Source organism: Acomys russatus, chromosome 31 (assembly GCF_903995435.1).
Source record: "Acomys russatus chromosome 31, mAcoRus1.1, whole genome shotgun sequence".
Lineage (NCBI taxonomy): Eukaryota > Metazoa > Chordata > Mammalia > Rodentia > Muridae > Acomys > Acomys russatus.
In genome coordinates, this window is record NC_067167.1 from 1,125,100 (window position 1) to 1,144,217 (window position 19,118).

Below are 19,118 nucleotides of genomic sequence, written 5' to 3' on the forward strand. Positions count from 1 at the left end.
GTCCTTTTTGTCACTGTGCATAGAAAACTGCCTTTCTCAACGGTACTTGGGAGGGTATGTCCCAGCAAGGGTCAGCTAATGCCTGAGTCAGGCAGCCGACCACAAGTCCTCAGGACACAGACTGCAAACGGAAGGTGGCCTGCCGTGAGGAACCTGTGTCAGAGCTGGTGTACAGAGACCTATAAGGGCTGACACGGGACAGTGACACTAGGGGCGGGTCTGTGGTGTCACCTCCCTCCCTCCCTCCGCTGGGGGCCTTTTCCTGTGGTGGGGACTTGCCGCCAATGAGGGCCAGGGCTATCACGTGGGGTCTGACAGCTGAGGAGGGGGTGGCCCTGAGCAATGTGGTCCAAAGACAGCCAGCACTGACCGGGAGCTGCAGGGCTGAGAGCCCCCCAGGCCTGCCTGCCCTCACCCTGGGCCTCCGGGGCTGGCTCTACCATGTTCTCTAGGAAGAAACGAGAACTTATGAAAACTCCCTCTATTTCCAAAAAGAACCGCGCGGGGAGCCCCAACCCGCAGTCCTCCTCAGGGGTGAGTGGGGCGCAGAGCGGGTGGGGAACCAGAATGACAGCCACAGCCTGTGGCCACTGCTGGGCGCAGGTCTCAACTACAGCACTATGCTGGGCCCACGGTGGGGGACCCGGGCCAGCTATAGTCCCCAACAGGCTGAATGGCAGGCAACAAAGAGAGGCCTGAACCTGGGAGTCTGCCTTAAGGTAGGGGGTGTCCTGGGGTGGCTCCCATCATGTGATGCTGGAGGTTCTGGGTAGTGGGTGCAGTTGGCCCCGGAGTCTAGTGATGGGTGTGAGATGGGGTTTGGGCGATTTAAGGGTTCTGGAGGCCAGTGGGAGACATGAAGGACTGGGGTACAGGTGTATAGGACAGATTCAGGGGGTCTCCGAGTTTCCCCAGGACCTGAGGGTGCTTGCTGAGTTTGGGGGAGTTTGTAAAGTTTAGGAGTGTCTCTACCAGGTCTGAGGGTGTCCTGTGACTCAGGAAACTGATGATCCCTTCCAGTCACAGAAGTTGTCTATGTTTGGAAAGTGGGGAGTCCACTCCACCCATGGGGGAGTCTGGGGTGGCTGGAGGGCTAGAGACCCACGAGGGCCCTCCCCACCCCCACCAGGAAGTGGGGTGCCCCTCCCTCTGTGCCCCACAGGCCCCGCCCCTGGCTGTGGTTTGGGTCAGGACGGTTGTTTGTGAAAGCTAAAGCGAGGAGGATGTTGGGTAACAGGTGTTGGGGGGGGGCCTTCCAAATCTCTGCCCCCTGACCTCTGACCCCCGTTTCTGAGGACACTGAAGCAACATCTGACATGAAAGCTTTCCCTTGATTCACATCTCCTTCGCCCTCCCAGGAACTGTCCAAGAAGGACTATACAGAGGCTCCCAGCCTCGAGCCGTCAGCCACGTCCCTGTCCGCGGGCGCCAAGGCCACAGGCACACTCAAAAGGCCCACCAGTCTGAGCCGCCATGCCAGCGCCGCTGGCTTCCCACTCTCGGGGGCGGCCACCTGGACCCTGGGCCGTGGATACCGAAGTCCCCTGTCTGCAGCCAGCCCCGCAGAGCTACCCAGTGAAGGGCCATTCCCTGACGGGGTAGAAGACATCTCAGCCCTGCTGGCTGACGTGGCCCGCTTTGCTGAGGGCTTGGAGAAACTCAAGGAGTTTGTGCTGCGTGATGGTGAGAGTTCTCTTGCCCGGCACTGCGAAAACAGGAGAGAGGGCGGTGGGTGAAGTGGTGCAAGCCTTTCATCCCAGCACCCAGGCAGGAGGATCTCTAGGAATTCCATGGTCCGCATTTGAGTTCCATCCAGGTCAGACAGAATTACACAATGAGGCCCTGACTCAAAAGGATGAAAGAAAAAAAAAAAAAAAAAAAAGAAACATGAAAAAGAAAAAAAAAAAAAAAAGAAAAGGGAGGGACAACAAGAGGATACAAAGCAGTGCACGTGTCGACTGAGGTTCTAAAGGATGTGAAGGAGTTTAGCGGCATTCCCTGCCCTACAGGGGAAATGTCTAGGCATTTGCTCAGGGAAATAGAAGTTGACGTTGCATCTAAGGAGGGTTGTGTGAGGACAGATGGCTGCTGAGGCTGAAGACCTGGGCAGGTGTTAGCGCGCTCCCTCGCCTGCACGGGGAGGTCCTAGGAGTGAGTGGCCCGAGGCATCTTGGTTCCGTTTTCTCCTGCACGCCGCTGCTGGCGGCTCCCGTTTCCTCCAGAGTTATTTTCACCTCCTTCCTGTTTGTCTCCGGCAGCCCAGAATGATAGATGGGTCGAGCACCAGCCTCAGCACCGCCACTGGCTGCTCCCCGGAAACCCCGCGCTCAGCCCCACTTCCCTCGCCACCCCACCCCACAGATAGGGCCTGGCCTCAGCAGGGGCTGTGCTGGCCGGCTCCCTCCCTGCAGAGGATGGGAGCCCCTGGGCTTATCTGGGGCGGAGGCTGAGCCTGCCCTTCTGGAGAAGCCTTAATCTCAGGCCTTTCCTTACCCAGGCATCCTTGGAGGCCGGCCTGGCCAGCGCGTGCGGGGTCACCTGCTGGCTGGGACCCCTGGTCCCAGAGCTCGGATGCACGAGCCACTGGGCCTGTTTTTTTCTAAACAGGACAAGAACAGAGTCCCCAGAGAGTCAAGATCCATTTGAGACTGCAGGTGGGGGTGGACAAAGGCCCTACGAGGCCCTTCCTCTGGAGCCTTTTCCTGCTCTGGGCCTCCAACTCTGGGCCTCAGTTTCTCCTACAAACCAAATCTTCACGCCCAATCAAATTCCTCCCCTGCAGTTAGGGAACAGCCCTGGCCCTGGCGCCGGCCTATGGAGATATGAGGGGTGGGGTTGTTCCCAGAGAGAGGCGGGGCCTGAGGACCGGCCGAAGCCGGTTTGGCTGTTGGCCTTTCCCTCCCCCCTGACCTACCCCCCCAAGAACCCCCAGAAGCTGAGGATCCTGGTTGCTTGACCACACACTAGCGTTTGGTCCCTCCCTGCATCCCTGAGCCATGTGTGTCTGTGGGATGTTGCATCCAGCGCTGGACCACGGCCCCCAGCGCTGCCGCACGGGGCCTGGAGGTGAGGACGGTGCAGGGCGTGGGTCCCGCACGCAAGGCCAGGACCCTGCACATGTGGCGGGCCTTTACCACAGCCCCCAGGGTGGCCAGGGACTCGGCCCTCCTCTTGGCCTCATCCCTGGTATCATTGCTTTGATGGTGGCCCTTGTGAGTGGCTGCAGGGATCCTGGCGGCCCCAGGAGGGGGTGCAGACTCCCAGCCAGCATCCTGGGATTCATGGAGCTAAGTGGGCTCAAATTCTGGCCACAGAATCGTGGAGGGAATCGGTCCCGGGTGGCGTTCAACTGGGGCCTGGTGCCTGCAGAGAGTTAGGGACTTTTCTCAGATTCCGTCTGGAGGGTCTCTACTCTTCCATGTCCTGTCACGTGGCACAAGGTCTTGAGCTAGCCCGAAATGTACGATGGAAAAACACACAGGCAAAAACTCCGCCTTCAGGACCTTTGAGGATGGAGTCAGAGGGCTGTGGTCCCACAAGGCAGGAGGCGGGTCTGAGCTACACAGGAGCCATTGTAAGGCCTTGTTCAGCTGTGAGTTGGGCTACCATCCTCTCGCCTCTGCTGCCTCCCTTGCTCTCTGTTGCTCACAGGTGTAAAGGCAGGCAACGACCTTCCAGGGTTAACTGTGTGACCATTAACAAGTGACTTTCCCTCTCTGTGCGTCGCCCACATCTGCAGATGGAGCACAGCGGTAATGCTGGCTTAAGACCAGCAAGAGAGAGTGAAGTTAACAGACTTGCTTAGGGAATCCCTCTCTCCTGTCCACCTCTGCCTCAGTTTCCCCATCTGACCTCTGGGAAGCTGGGGAGTCTGAGGCCAGCCCTTTCCTTCTCACCCACGCTCGCTCTGCCCAGCAGACCTCCTTGAGGCCCGCCGGCCCCTGGCCCACGAGTGCCTGGGTGAAGCTCTGCGGGTGATGCGCCAGGTCATCTCCAGATACCCACTCCTGAACACCGTGGAGACGCTCACAGCCGCCGGCACACTCATTGCCAAGGTCAAAGGTCAGTCCAGGGAGACCCACTGTGGGGAGGAGGACCCGGAGGAGGGTATACCTGTATTGGGGTTTTGAAGGGTGCATAGGAAGTTGACTACCAGGCTCCTGCCTCCTCTGCCTCTCAGCCTTCCATTACGAGTGCAACAATGAGTCAGATAAGAGGGACTTTGAGAAGGCGCTGGAGACCATCGCGGTGTCCTTCAGCTGCACGTGAGCGCGGGGCCTGTGGGCGCGGAGTGGGGAGCAGGGGCGCTGTGCACCTCTGCAATGACTGCCCCTGGCCCTGCAGTGTGTCTGAGTTCCTTTTGGGCGAAGTGGACAGCAGCACTCTCCTGGCCGTGCCTCCCGGGGACCCCAGCCAGGTGAGCAGAGGGCAGGCAGCCCGCTCAAGGCCAGGTCGAGGAGTTTGTGGGAGGGGCGGCCATCTCCCACAGGGTGGACACCTGGTAGCAGCCGTGTGGCCCGAGACTTCTGGAGAAAGGAAACGTGCCTGGCTGGGTCATAGGGCCTCTGTGAGGAGCTGGAGAGAGGGGGTGTTAGAGCAGAGAAAGGGCAGGGCCGAGGTGTAACATGGAGTTGGACGGTGTTCTGCACACAGTCCATGGAGAACCTTTACGGAGCCAGCAGCGAGGGATCCCCACCCAGCGTGGAGGACTGTGAAGAAGGTGAGTGCCCCCCCAACCTCGGCCGTGGGGCTGGGTAGGCAGGAGGTGGCGGGCTGGGGTGTGGGGTTGGGAGGACATCAGGGCGGAGCACTGGGTCCCCCACAGGCTGCCTGCCCCCCGAAGAGGTAGATATGCTTCTCCAGCGCTGCGAGGGGGGTGTGGACGCCGCATTGCAGTATGCGAAAGACATGGCCAGATACATGAAAGACCTCATCAGCTACCTGGAGAAGCGCACCACCCTGGGTAAGAGACAAGGACACACCGGGGTGAGGGAGGGAGGGTGGGGGTGGGGGCGGGGCGGGAGAGGGTGTCTGGGGAAGGCCATTCGGAAGACTCACTCTGTACCCCGCTCTCTGGTAGAGATGGAATTCGCTAAAGGCCTACAGAAAGTTGTCCATAACTGCAGACAGAGCGTCACGCACGAGGTGTGTTGGGCTTAACAGGCGGGAAAGAGGGATGCTGGATGCTTAGGCGTTTGATAGGCCTAGCTACCCTATTGGATGACGTGCCTGCCTGTTGCTAAGAGTGGCTGCAGGATGCCGGGCGTGGTGGTGGTGGTGGTGGCGGCACACACCAGGGAAGCAGAGGCAGGTGGATCGCTGTGAGTTCGAGGCCAGCCTGGTCTACAAAGCGAGTCCAGGACAGGCTACACAGAGAAACCCTGTCTCGAAAAACCAAACCAAACCAAACAAACAAGCAAAAAACGTGGCTGCAGGAACCCAGTGGCTTGGGCGCTGTGGCCACCTCGGTCCTCATCCTTGTGACCCACCATCTTGCCCCACAGCCCCACATGCCCCTCTTGTCCATCTACGCACTGGCCCTGGAACAAGATCTGGAGTTTGGCCACGGCATGGTGCAGGCAGTGGGAACGCTACAGACCCAGACGTTCATGCAGGTGGGCTGTGCGTGGGTGAGGTCGGGGGGGGGTGGGATGGGGCTGCTAGGCAGCAACGCCACCCACCTTTTCAGCACTCACAGCCCCCCTCTCCCTCAGCCCCTGACCCTGAGGCGCTTGGAGCATGAGAGACGCAGGAAGGAAATCAAAGAATCTTGGCATCGGGCTCAGAGGAAACTGGTAAGAGCAGGTGGCAGGGGTGGGGTGCAGCCAGCATACACCCCAACAAGAGCGCATGTGTACCCTGTGCTTGCAAGGACTCCCTAGATTCCCGCAGCTCAGCAGGGCACTCAAGAGTCCCACACACTGTGCCAGCTGTTCAGAAATGCGGAGAGAAACTGAGGCACAGTCTCAGCCCCGGTGTGCGCTCTGCGTTCCTGCGCCTTGATCCCATTTCTCTTTTTGGGGCCATTTAAAGGCATGTAGGTGGCCAGGGGCAGATGGCTCAGTGGGTAAAGCGCCTGTGTCAGGAGATCTTGGGGGCCTGAGCCATGTGGTGGCACCACACACCTGTAACCCCAGCACTGGAGAGGCGAGGTGGGTGGAGGCTATCCAGAAAGCCTGAGTCTGGGTTCACTGAGAGACCCTGTCTCAGAAAACATCAGTGGGGAAAAGGAGGGGGGCAGCGGACGCCTTTAATCCCAGCACTTGGAAGGCAGACGCAGGCAGGTCGCTGTGAGTCCCAGGCCTGCATAGTGGAGACCCTCCCTGCCACAAAAATAAAATAAAATGACAAAGTGAAGGGCATGGCCCCACCCCTGGACCTCTGGCTTCCACAGGCATGTGCACACAGACACACAGAGATGGTGTCCTGCCTCTTGGCTCCTCTATAACTATTTCTCAGGCGTTGCGCTAGCAACCACTGATAACAAGCTTGTGCCCCGCCCCCCCCCACTTGTCTCTGATTGGAGTTCCGAAATGAATGGGTATTTGGGGGTGTGTACCACCCTGCTGCCCTCCCAGCGACAGCCTCACTCCTCAGAGGCTGTGAGTACCCTTTGCTCATAACAGATTAGACAAGGGCTTGTTAGTGATTTCTCAGAGCTCTGTCCACATTATGGAACACAAACTGCAGTATTTTGGGGAGTTCCTCCCCCAAACTTTCGTTTGTTTGCTTGTTGTTTTTGGTTTTTTAAGACAGGGTCTCTCTGTATAGCCTTGGCTGTCCTGAACTCACTTTGTAGACCAGGCTGGCCTCAAACTCACAGCAGTCCACCTGCCTCTGCCTCCTGAGTGCTGGGATTAAAGGCGTGCGCCACCACGGCCGGCTTTCGCCTTTAATTTTAATACTTGGGGGCATAGGCCAGCAGACCTCAGTGAATTGTGAGTTCTAGGCCAGCCTGGTGACATAGTGAGTTCAGGACAGATAGAGCTATGTAGAGAGACCCTGTCTCAAAATAAATAAATACTATCAGATTTTGGTTATTTTAAAAAATATTTATTTAATTTTAAAATTTGTGTACATTGGTGTGGGGGTGTGAGATCTTGGAGTTACAGACAGTTGTGAGCTGCCATGTGGGTGCTGGGAATCGAACCCAGGTCCTTTGGAAGAGCAGGCAGTGCTCTTAACCACTGAGCCATCTCTCCAGCCCGATTTTTGTTATTTTTAAGAATTATTATTTTCTTACTTATTTAACTTTGCATGCATTGGTGTTTGCCTATCTGAGGGCATCAGATCCCCAGAGCAGGAGTTACAGACAGTTGTGAGCTGCCATGTGGGTGCTGGGACTTGAACTCAGGACCTCTGGAAGAGCAGCAGGTGCTCTTAACCACTGAGCCAGCTGTCCAGCTGCTTCAGTTCATCTCTTATATTCCTTTATGTAGTGGTGTGGGGTTGGTACTCCTTTAGATCTTTTCTTCAGGCTCGGTGGCAAGAGCGTTTACTTGCTAACCTGGGTTCTCAACCTTCCCAATGCTGCGCCCAGCAATACAGTTCCTCATGCTGCTGCAACCCGACAGCCAGAAAAGTATTTTCGTTGCTACTTAGTAACTGTCATGTTGCTACTGTTGTGCAAGATGTCTGTACTTGCCCTGTGACCCACGGGGTGAGAGACACCAGTGCTAAGCGCTAAGCCATCTTAGCAGCCCCTTGGGTTACTGAGTTTGTTTTTTGGTTTTTCGAGCCTTGGCAATCTTGGAACTCGCTCTGTAGACCAGGCTGGCCTCAAACTCACAGTGATCCCCCTGCCCCTGCCTCCTGAGTGCTGGGATTAAAGGCCTGTAACACCACGGCCAGGCCGCAGGTGCACTCAGGCTCTGAGACCCTGGAGTCTTACCCAGAGCCCGTGGCCTTCACATTTGGGTTTTTGCCTTTCCCGTGGGCTGTGGAGTGTGGGCTCCCTCCACCCAGGCCAGTGATTTTGTGACTCAGTGCTTCCTGCCACCCTGGGGTGCTTGGCTTCCTGCCTAGGCGGCTGTCTGTTTTCATCTCTAAGACAGGAAGTGAAACCTCCTGAGACCTGGTGGCTTGGGGAGAGGGGAGATGTTTCAGTTTGTGTTTCTGTTCAGTTTTGAGTCCTGCCTCAGTTTCCTTGTGGGATCCCAAGTGTCTCCTGTCAAGGTCCCCCCTGCTGGCTGGGTGGTGATGTGGAGTCCTTGCTGGGGAGGGAGGGAGGGAGGGACAGAGCCAGTGTGTGGCCCCTGCTGGAGCCTCTCTGACCTCCCAGCAAGAGGCAGAGGCCAACCTGCGCAAGGCCAAGCAGGGCTACAAACAACGCTGTGAAGACCATGACAAGGCCCGGCTCCAGGTGGCCAAAGCCGAGGAGGAGCAGCAGGCCACAGGGCCAGGAGCAGGGACTGCTGCCACCAAGGCCCTGGACAAGAGGAGGAGGCTGGAGGAAGAGGCCAAAAACAAGGTGTGTTAGCAGGCGGAGCCCTGAGGGCCAGACCTGGAGGAGGTGTCAGCAGAGGACATATGTGCAGTTGCCACCTCCAGGCCTGTGTAACTTCCACCACCTGTGCTCCGCTACCTCTACCTCTCCCTGTTTCTGTAATTTTTGGTTTTACTGAGAAGGACCTCTTGGCCTTTCTTCATGTAAGGCAAGCTCTCTACCCCTGGCCACACCCTCAGCCCCTCACTTGGGGATTCTGGGCAGGAGTTCTACCCTGACCACGCCCCTAGCCCCTCACTGGGGCATTCTAGGCAGGGGCTCCACCCTGACCACGCCCCTCAGCTCCTCACTGGGGGATTCTAGGTGGGCCTCCACCCTGACCACACCCCTCAGCCCCTCTCTGGGGGATTCTAGGCGGGGCTCCACCCTGACCACGCCCCCAGCTCCTCACTGGGGGATTCTAGGCGGGGCTCCATCCTGACCACGCCCCTAGCCCCTTACTGGGGGATTCTGGGTGGGGCTCCACCCTGGCCATGCCCCCAGCCCCTCACTGGGGGATTCTGAGCAGGGCTCCACCCTGACCACGCCCCTCAGCTCCTCACTGGGGGATTCTAGGGTGAGCCATTCCCTTTGCCCGCCTCTTATCTTTTATCTAGAGACAGTGTCCCTAACTTTCCCAGGCTGTCCCTCAGCATCCCTAGTTTCTGTGGTGACAGTTCTGCCCTCCTGGATTCTGGATTTCTGTGTCAAGACTCTCACTGTCCCTGGCCCCCAATCCATCCTTCAGGCCGAGGAGGCCATGGCCACTTACCGCACATGCGTGGCAGACGCAAAGACGCAGAAGCAGGAGCTGGAGGACACAAAGGTGACGGCGCTGCGGCAGATCCAGGAGGTCATCAGACAGAGTGATCAGACCATCAAGTCGGTGTGCGATGGGTGCTGGGTGGGCTGAGCACGGAGAGGTGGGGGCAATGGGCGGAGTTTGGTGCATCTGTTCAAGGGGCGGGGCATAATGTGGGCAGGGCCAGGGATGCCAGGGTGATTCTAGCGGGGTAGAACAGTGGGTAGGGCCGGGCAGGAGCGGCTTGCAGGAGCCGCGAGGGGGTCGCATCAAGGATAGGGAGACCAGGGGAGGGTGTCCTGAGGCTGAGGGCGTAGACATTGTAGGACTTGAAGGGACAGAGGATGCGGTGGGGAGGGGGGCGGATTTGTACAGACTGAAGGGGGTGCTGGGTTTTTGGAACTTGAAGGATGTCATTTGATGGATGGGATGTGGGGCAACAGGCGAAGTGCCCTGGGAGAGTCATAGTCTGGTGTGAACGTTATAGGAGAGGAGAGTCTGCTGGGTGCCATACAATGGGTGTGGTTTGGGGTGGGGATAGCACTAGGAGTGCAGCACTGTAGGGGACAAAAGGGGACGGAGCTATAGGCGGTGGTGGGAGGGGCTTGTTGGTGTGGGGTGTGTTTGTGGGCGTGGCCCAGCCGGTGACGAGCACCTCCCCTGCAGGCCACCATCTCCTACTACCAGCTGATGCACATGCAGACAGCACCGCTGCCCGTGAACTTCCAGATGCTGTGTGAGAGCAGCAAGCTGTACGACCCGGGCCAACAGTACGCATCGCACGTGCGGCAGCTGCAGCGAGGCGAGGAGCCGGACGTGCACTACGACTTTGAACCTCACGTCTCCACCAGTGCTTGGTACCTCCGCCCGGTGCAGCCGCACGCTTGCAGTGGGGTGTGGGTGGCATAGGCCTGGCGGGCCCCCTTACTGACACCTGCCACCAGGTCCCCAATCATGCGCACACGGAAGGGCAGCTTCAACCCTGGGGATGCCACAGTACCTGAAGCTGCTGGCAGTCCCCCTGAGGAAGGTGACGCCTCGGAGGGGGCTCCCAGCAAGGACCATAGGGGTGAGTGTACGCAAGCGCACTGGACAAACGCCACATTCCGAGGGTTTCTCCTTTCCGCCGTAGAGACACCCGTTTCTCTGATCCCTCAGGTGGACGCGGTCACCAGGTACATAAGTCCTGGCCCATCAGCATCTCAGACACCGAGGTCAGCCTGGACACCAGCACAGGTGAAAGGGGCACCTGGGTGCGTGTCACACAGGGGGTCTTCCTGGCGGAGCCAGCCAGGCTCACAGTGTCTCGCAACCCTGTTTTCCAAATAGGGGACTTGAAAAAGTTTGATCGAACATCGTCTAGCGGGACCATGTCATCCAGCGAGGAGCTGGTAGATCAGGAAGCTGGTTTGGGAGCCTCAGCCTTTGAGTCAGGTGAGGGCCCTCCAGTGAGACCGGTACAGTGAAAGGAGTTTGAACGTGATTTAGCCAACCGGCCTCTCCCTGCCTCCGTGACACTGGCTTTTCACCCTATCTGCAGCTGACCTCAATGGCATGGACCCCGAGTTGCCCGTGGCCATGCCCAGCGGACCCTTCCGTCATGTGGGACTGTCCAAGGCGGCCCGCACACACCGCCTTCGGAAGCTGCGCACACCCGCCAAGTGCAGAGAGTGTAACAGCTACGTGTACTTCCAGGGAGCTGAGTGTGAAGAGGTGTGTGGGGCCCGAGGCCTGTGGCCTGGTGTCATCGAGGATGGGAACTGAGGCTCAGTGCGTAGTACAGGGGCTGGCGAGCATGCGCAAAGGGGTCCATTCCCGAGCCTCAGTGGGTAGAGCAGGGGCTGGCGAGCATGCGCAAAGGGGTCCATTCCAGGACCACAAAGGCCAGGCGCGCATTTTTGTGCACCTGTCATCGCAGCCCTTGGGAGGTGGGGGCAGTAGGATCACGGTATCACGGTCATCCTTGGCCACGTAGCAAGTCTGACGCCAGCCTGGCCTACATGAGATCAAACTGATTAAAACGGACTGGGGAGGTGTTCGATCTGACAAGGTGGCACAGGCGCAGGGCTCCTTCAGCGCAAAGGCCCCGGGACGATGGAAGGGGGCTGGAAGTGGGGCCTGGCATTTACCGCAGGAGCCCAGAAGAGACACATTTTGCCGTCTTCCAGTGCTGTCTGGCTTGTCACAAAAAGTGTTTGGAGACCCTCGCCATCCAATGTGGTCACAAGAAGCTCCAGGGCCGCCTGCAGCTGTTCGGACAGGACTTTAGCCACGCGGCCTGCAGCACCCCTGATGGTGTGCCCTTCATTGTCAAAAAATGTGTCTGCGAGATTGAGCGGCGAGCTCTGCACACCAAGGTGAGGCCCTGGGGCGCGAGGGGTTCAAATAGAGAACCGAGGGCCAGGTGCTGGTGCACGGTCAGGCTGGAGAGTAATTGCCACCTCCTCAGGGCATCTACCGGGTCAACGGCGTGAAAACGCGCGTGGAGAAGCTCTGCCAGGCCTTTGAGAATGGCAAAGAGCTGGTGGAGTTGTCACAGGCCTCGCCCCACGACATCAGCAATGTCCTAAAGCTATACCTGCGCCAGGTGAGGCAAGCCAGGATGGAGGGGGCCTGTGGAAGGGGCGTGGCCAGGACGGGGCAAGGGGGCGGGGCCTTGACATAGGCGTGGGGTGGAGTGGGAAGCTGCTGTGGATGGGCCCCTAGTGTGAGACCCGGGTAGGGGGTGTGTGTATGAGGAGGGTGGTATCGCAGGTGCTGATAGGCGTGGCAAGAGCTGGGTAGGTACAGCCTTGCAGGCATACATTTCCGGAGCCTGCAGGCTTATAGCGGCGAGTATTGGTGGGTGAGACCAGCCACTGGGCTTTGGCTAGAACTACTGAAGGTCTAAAGCAGGGATGGGGTGGACACAGACATTGTAGTGGGGGGCGTGGTCATAGCTGGCCCAAGAGGGTGGGCGTGGCTAGATGTGGGTGGGCATGGGGTGGCAGGTCGAGTGATGGATGGGGCAGAGTTTGGTAGTGGGTGGGCGCTTGGTGTGATGGGCGTGCTAGGGTTGATGGATTGCCCTTGGCATGTCTGAGCCTGGGATGGGTACAAAGCTTTAATGCAATGGCAGGTGGGCCCCTGTTTTGGTTGGCTTGACTAGAGTCTGGCAGGGGAAGGGCATGTCAGGTGCCCACACTTGCTAGGCCAGACCTTGTGACCTCTGTCTGGATCTGTCCCCCTGCAGCTGCCGGAGCCCCTCATCTCTTTTCGCTTCTACCATGAGCTGGTGGGGTTAGCCAAGGAGAGCCTCAAGGCAGAAGCTGAGGCCAAGGCTGCGAGCCGGGGCCGGCAGGATGGGTCTGAGAGCGAGGCTGCAACCTTGGCCATGGTGGGCCGCCTGCGTGAGCTCATGCGGGACCTGCCAGCTGAAAACCGGGCCACATTGCTGTACCTGCTGAGGCACTTGCGAAGGTGAGGACCTCCAATGGGATTGAGCGCCGGTTGGGGGCGTGTCCCGGGAGCCGCCCGCCCACACGCGTCTCTGCCCGCCCCCAGGATCGTGGAAATGGAGCAGGATAATAAGATGACCCCTGGGAATCTGGGCATTGTGTTTGGGCCCACGCTGCTGCGGCCTCGACCAACCGAAGCCACCGTGTCCCTCTCCTCCCTGGTGGACTATCCTCACCAGGCCCGTGTCATTGAGACACTGATTGTCCACTATGGCCTGGTCTTTGAGGAGGAGCCAGAGGAGTCACCTGGCAGCCAGGTAAGTGAGGGTTGGTGGTGCGGGAGAGTCCCTTAGGCTATTGGGTAGTGACACACACACACACACAAAATGCTCAGCAGGTTCTGGGTACAGCTCAGGAGTAGAGCGCTGGCCTAGCACATAAGAAGCCCCAGCGCCAATTAGCCAAGTTGCTGTGGGTTTCTCATCCCAAGACTCAGAGGTCGAGGGGGGAGTTCGAGGCTAGTCTCAGTTACACACAACTTTGAAGCTAGCCTGGGGTACATGATGTATCTGTATACAAAACAAAACAAAACAAAACAAAACAAAAGCCTTTAATCCTAGCATTGGGGAGGCTGAGATAGGCAGATTTCTATGAATTCCAGACTGCCCTAGTTTACATAGAGAGTTCCAGGCCAGCCAGGGATACAAACTCAGACCCTATCTGAAAAAAGTAAAATTTTAATGCCAGGCATGGTGGTGCACGCTGGTAATCCTAGCATTCAGGAGGCCGAGGCAGGTGGATCACTGTGAGTTTGAGGCCAGCCTGGGCTCCACAGAGACACCCTATCTTAAATAAATAAATCAAACAAATTTCACAAGATGAAGTGCTCAGCAGTTGGAAGCACTGGTTGCTCTTGCAGAGAATCTGGGGTCTGCCCTCAGCACCCACGAGGCAGCTCTAGGCGGCAGATCCGATGCCCTCTTTTGGCTTACATGAGCACCAATCACGCACCCAAGCACACACAGTACCCACACGTATGTGCAGGCAAAACACCCAGACACATGAAATAAAAATAACGATTAAGCCGGGCGTGGTGGCGCACGCCTTTAATCCCAGCACTCGGGAGGCAGAGGCAGGCGGATCACTGTGAGTTCGAGGCCAGCCTGGTCTACAAAGCGAGTCCAGGACAGCCAAGGCTACATAGAGAAACCCTGTCTCGAAAAACCAAAAAGAACAAAAAAACCCAAAAAAAACCGATTAAACAAATAAAAAGATGGAAAGGGTGTTGGCATGCTGGAGTCAGCCCACCCCAACACCTTTCCACTATCAGGAGGGGGTGCCCACCCAGTGTGGCCAGCTGGGGACAGCCGAGAGCATTGTCATCCCCCTGCAGGAGGAGGCGGAGGCCGGAGGCCGAGGTGAGTGGTGGGACCCAGACCCCGGCCAGTGACCCAGGGTGGACAGCTGAGGCCTTGTCACTGTGTTGTTGTCCTTACCGTGCTGGTGGCTGCCTACCCTGGGGACCCAGGGCGGGGCCAGCAGAGACAAGGTGATGGGACAGAATGGGCCGGGGACAGTGATTGAGTCCAAGATGGCTGCGCCTTGGTCATAGAACCAGTGTCTCTCCCGTGACCTAGGCTCTCATTATGTCTGTTTCCCCTTCTCTCGGCCTAAGAATCCCGAGTGGCATCCAATGACTCGGACTCGGAGCTAGAAGAAGCCTCTGACCCTCTGTCTTCCTCGGACGCCAGCGCCCTGCATCACCTCAGTTTCCTGGAACAGGCCGAGGCAGGCCTGGAGGAAGGTCCCCAGAGCCGCAGTGGCAGTGAGGAGCAGCTAGAGGGTGAGGATGGAGACCCCGGTCAGCAGCTGTGCGCCTTTAACACCAACCAGTCCAACAACACAGTGCAGGCCCCTCTGCCCGCCACGCGGCTGCGGCTCCGAGGTGGACAGATTGCAGGTGGTACCGGTTGGGAGCGCCAGCCACAGTTTGTCTGAGCTGGTGGTGACAGTGGGGACCATCAGCTCACTGCCAGCCACCCCCCTGGTATTGTGGGGTGTAGCATGACTCAGCTGGACATGGGTCACAGATGGACTTGCCTGTGCGGATGCGCCAGGTGACTCCCCATGATGCTGCCCTCATCCTGCGTGCACATCAGTCTGGATTCCTCTCTGGATTCAGGACGCTGTGTAGTGGGTGCAGGCCTGGCTTCTGGGGTTGCTGTGGTTTCAGGAATCTTGCAGGAGGCTGGGCAGGACAGACAAGGACGGACAGGGTGGGGTACAGAGTGGGCCTCTCACAAGGTGCGGTAGGAGTTTTACAATGCACTCCATTTTGCTTGGAATAAATTTTTTAACCAACTAAGCCACAGCCCACCTGTTGTTACTTTGTTTCTTAGACAGTCTCGGTGTTTTTTTGTTTTTGTTGTTTGTTTTGAGCTCTGGTTATCCTAAAGCTCCTTACATAGGCCAGGCTAGCCTTGAACTCAGGGACCCTTCTACCCATCGGAATTAGAGGTGTGCCCCACAATACCTAGCTGCATTTTACTTTTGTAAATATTGTGTTACTAGTTTGGTGTGTGGCCTGTGTGTGTCCGAGCTGTGTTCGTGCCTGGGGAGAAGATGAAAAGTGGGTGTCAGATCCCGAACCTCAGTCCTGTGGGGGAGCAGTCACTGCTCGCCGGGTCCTGGCATACGTCTCAAACCCGTCTTCCTTGGTCTGTTTTCTTTCTTTCTTTTTCTTTCTTTTTTTTTTCTTTTTCTTTTTTTTTTTTTTGGTTTTTCGAGACAGGATTTCTCTGTGTAGCCTTGGCTGTCCTGGACTCACTTTGTAGACCAGGCTGGCCTCAAACTCACAGCGATCCGCCTGCCTCAGCCTCCTGAGTGCTGGGATTAAAGGCATGTGCCACCACCGCCTGGCTCCTTGGTCTGTTTTCTAAGTCTGGTTCAAGTGAGGGGTCTCAGGCCCAGGCAGTGGGGACCATGCTGTGACAGGAACTCTGGGGAGGTCCTGAGCTAGGCAATCCTGAACACACACTTTCCGTAACAGTTCCCTGTCACTCGGGGCAGCGTCACCCAGGAGAGTGTATGGGTCTACTTTTGTTTTACTTTTCCCGTTTTGAGACAGGACAGAAGAGACTGGCCTCAAAACTGCTGTGTGGCTGAAGAAGACTTTGAACTCTGCTCCCCCACCTCTGCCACCAACATGCTGAGATGACAGGCTTGCCCCTGCAAGCCACTTTATGAGATGCTGGGCAAGGACATAGTGTCCATATATGCTGGGCAAGTGTGCTATCCACTGAGCCCTGGGCGTGGGTAGCTGTGATTTATTTATTTATATTTTGGTTTTTTGAGACAGGGTTTCTCTGTGTAGCCCTGGCTGTCCTGGACTCACTTTGTAGACCAGGCTGGCCTCGAACTCACAGCGGTCCACCTGCCTCTGCCTCCTGAGTGCTGGGATTAAAGACCTGCGCCACCATGCCCGGCAACTGTAATCTTTTGCTGTAGTAGTAGTTTAGGCGCTGGAGTTTGACCAGGGTTCTAGGTCTCTCCGAGACGTCCTGGCTGTGTGACCTAGGGTGTATGTCTCTGTCTCCTGGTTTTATCTGTTGTGTGTGCAAGCGGACAGCTTGCAGGAGTCAGTGCTCACCTTCCACTGTGTGGGGCCTGGGGACCGAGGTGAGGCCGGCAGCAGGCCCCCTCACATGCTGAGTCCTCTCTTTATGTTTCGAGGGCTAGCCTGTGGCCCAGGCCAGGTTTCACTCACAGCATCCTCCTGTTTCAGCATTCCGAGTGTTGGGTTGACAGCTGCATACCATCATGCCCAGGTTGCTGACTACATTTTATTTGTAATTTTTAGTTCTTAGTTTTCGAGACAGGGCCTGTGTATCCCTGGCTGTCCTGGAACTCACTCTGTAGACCAGGTTGGCCTCAAACTCAGATCCAGCTGCCTTTGCTGAGATCATAGGCATGTGACACCATGCCAGGGTTTTTTTTTTTTTTTTTTTTTTTTGAGACAAGGTTTCTCTATGTAGCCTTGGCTGTCCTAGACTCACTTTGCAGACCAGGCTGGCCTGGAACTCAGAGATCACCTGCCCCTGCCTCCTGAGTGCTGGGACTAAAGGTGTGTGCCACCATGCCCAGCCCCGCCCAAGTTTTTGTTTTTTTGGTTTGGTTTTGTTTGCAAACTTTATTTAAAATCTGTTGTTGCATGCCTGTCATGCCTGCACAGTGGAGGCAGGAGGAGCAGAAACTCAAAGTGCTCTTCAGCTACGTAGGGAGCTCCAGGCTGCACTGAAACCCTGGGAGGAGAGAGGCCAGCAGCTTGCTATTCCAGGCACAGGAGTCAACAGGAATCTGCCACCCTGATACCAGCAGCAGAGGAAGGGACCTTCCTTCCTGGGGGGCAGAGGGGGCTCCTGGTGCTGGGGGCTTCCTGCTGAGGGGTCAGCCAGGCGCCTGCAGCAAGCCACAGATAAAATGCCTGAGGGCTGGCTGATTCAGAGATGGTCCGGACAGATGCAGTCATAGTCACGTCAGCACTTCAGAGGTGGCCTGTTCTTGGTAAACAAGATGTCTTGGCCCCAGGCCAGGGCCCAGACTTGGGAGTTCAAGAAAGGAAGTAACGCGGGCTGTAAATGTGTTTGACGTACTGTGCGTAGGACTTGGTTTTTTGAAATTCTTAGGCAAGGTCTGCTATGTAGTTGTAGTCCTGGGTGGGCTGGAACTCAGAGCCCCCTCCCTCCCCAAGGCTGGGATCAGCTGGCAGCACCACTTTGAGAGTAAAACATGCCATCCTCCACACTACGTCCAAGCCACCGAGCCACACCCTGTTCATGACTTATGAGAAGTCACGAGAACTTTGACGAGTGGCTCAGAAGCAGTACAGGTCACGAAAAGGCCACGGAGGCGCAGCAGCTAGGAATGCTGACCCAGGGCTTCCCACTGCTGGATGGGTACTCCCCACCAAGCCACACCGCCACCCCCCCCCACCCCCAGTGGCACAAGGAGCTGGCTGTTCTCTATTGTATGACTTACAGTGTGCTCTAGGCTCTCAGCTTACGGTGGTGACCAGATTGCTGTGAGAACCTTCAATGACACCTGTTAGCTGTCTTTGCATGGCTGTGCCACTGTCCCCATACCCAAGGCCTGGTGCATTGGTGACACTAACTCCATCCCTTCCCCAAGTCCCTTCTGATGACCCTGGCAGCCTCTAGGACTGCGGACTTTCACATTGGGCAGCTCTTGGCTGGATGACTTTTATTGTCCCTCTAGAGGCAACCCATTCTCCTACAAGATCCACAGGGAACTCCAGGAACCTCAGTCACGAGCGGAAAACACTCCACCCTATGTGTCTGTGGTGCCCACGGCACCCCAGGAGGGGACGAGTCAGCCATCAGCAGCATCTCAGGCTGGCCTTCCAGACTCCACCTGGTCACAGGACACAGGACGCAGGTGGACCCTGCAGGGACACAGTGAGGTGGCCAGAGGTTAAAGCACTCGCCGCTGGCACAGGTCCCAGCACCACATGGCAGCCCATAACCTCTGTAACTTCAGTTCCAGGGAATACAGACACAAAACGGGAAGAGGCTGTGAGCGGCAGACAGGTGGGTATCTGTTGAGTACCAAGCAGAGAAAATGCCTCAGCTCTCATCTCCAGCAGACAGGACACAGGAAGCCCCACCCCAGCCTCCTATGGACAAGACTGGAGGCAGAGAATACCCAGGAAGGCCTCTAGGGGGCTAGCCTGAGCTAACAGGCTATCCTCTGACCTACACACCCACACAAGCTGGCAAAAACAAGCATCTTTACGTACTTGCGGCGGTGCATAAAGTCTCAGAGCAGCCTGGGCTACACACACAGGGAGGCTGTCCCACCAGAGACTCTACTCCTGTGTGGTACGGATACACTAACAGGTCCAACAGCCCAGTCAGTGTCAAGGAAGGAGAGGCACACAGTGTGGTTAGTCTGCTGTGAACTGGAGTGTCTCGAAGCCACAGACAGTGAGGCTCCACCGATGTGGGCGGAGCCCTCGGGACACTCAGCTCCGTGAGACCCAGACATCAGTGTGGGACAGTGGTGGATGTGAAACACAGGATGAGGGGACAGAAATGGCCGGGGCTGATGGCCGACGCCATGTCCAATGACAAGATGGCAGATGCAGCGCCTTATGAGCAAACTCAGCACTACTGAGTTGTGAGTCTAAGAAAGGGTGGGTACTTGGGCACAGCTGGGACAGACTGGTGGCGACCGTGTCAAAAGCTGCTGGTAGCCAGGTGTGAACAGCTGTGAGCAGGTACCTGGGGCGGAGCACAGCTGAGGCCTGAGGCTCTCAGCTTCCAGGCCATCCTGTCACCCCAGCCTCCAGGTGAGCAGGAGCCCTGACTGCACTGCC

The 19,118-nt window shown here is 57.2% G+C and overlaps 1 protein-coding gene across 3 annotated transcripts; it reads left to right on the top strand.

Annotated features, from left to right (window-relative positions):
• Window positions 1-259: 259 nt before the first annotated feature.
• On the top strand, window positions 260-14,722 carry Arhgap45 (Rho GTPase activating protein 45). Of its 3 annotated transcripts, none has more exons than XM_051172929.1 (23): window positions 260-534; window positions 1,359-1,683; window positions 3,919-4,062; window positions 4,181-4,265; window positions 4,345-4,417; window positions 4,654-4,720; window positions 4,826-4,963; window positions 5,081-5,145; window positions 5,505-5,615; window positions 5,715-5,795; window positions 8,282-8,470; window positions 9,234-9,371; window positions 9,954-10,144; window positions 10,232-10,356; window positions 10,446-10,523; window positions 10,617-10,721; window positions 10,828-11,000; window positions 11,456-11,644; window positions 11,737-11,874; window positions 12,520-12,746; window positions 12,831-13,041; window positions 14,055-14,142; window positions 14,400-14,722. In XM_051172929.1, exons 1-23 carry the CDS (start codon window positions 442-444, stop codon window positions 14,720-14,722), a joined length of 3,357 nt encoding a protein of 1,118 aa, XP_051028886.1. In that variant the 5' UTR covers window positions 260-441. The 3 variants fall into 3 exon arrangements, with proteins under 3 accessions (XP_051028886.1, XP_051028885.1, XP_051028887.1); XM_051172928.1 differs by lacking the exon at window positions 260-534 and adding an exon at window positions 541-719; XM_051172930.1 differs by lacking the exons at window positions 260-534; window positions 1,359-1,683 and adding an exon at window positions 2,997-3,066.
• Window positions 14,723-19,118: the final 4,396 nt, after the last annotated feature.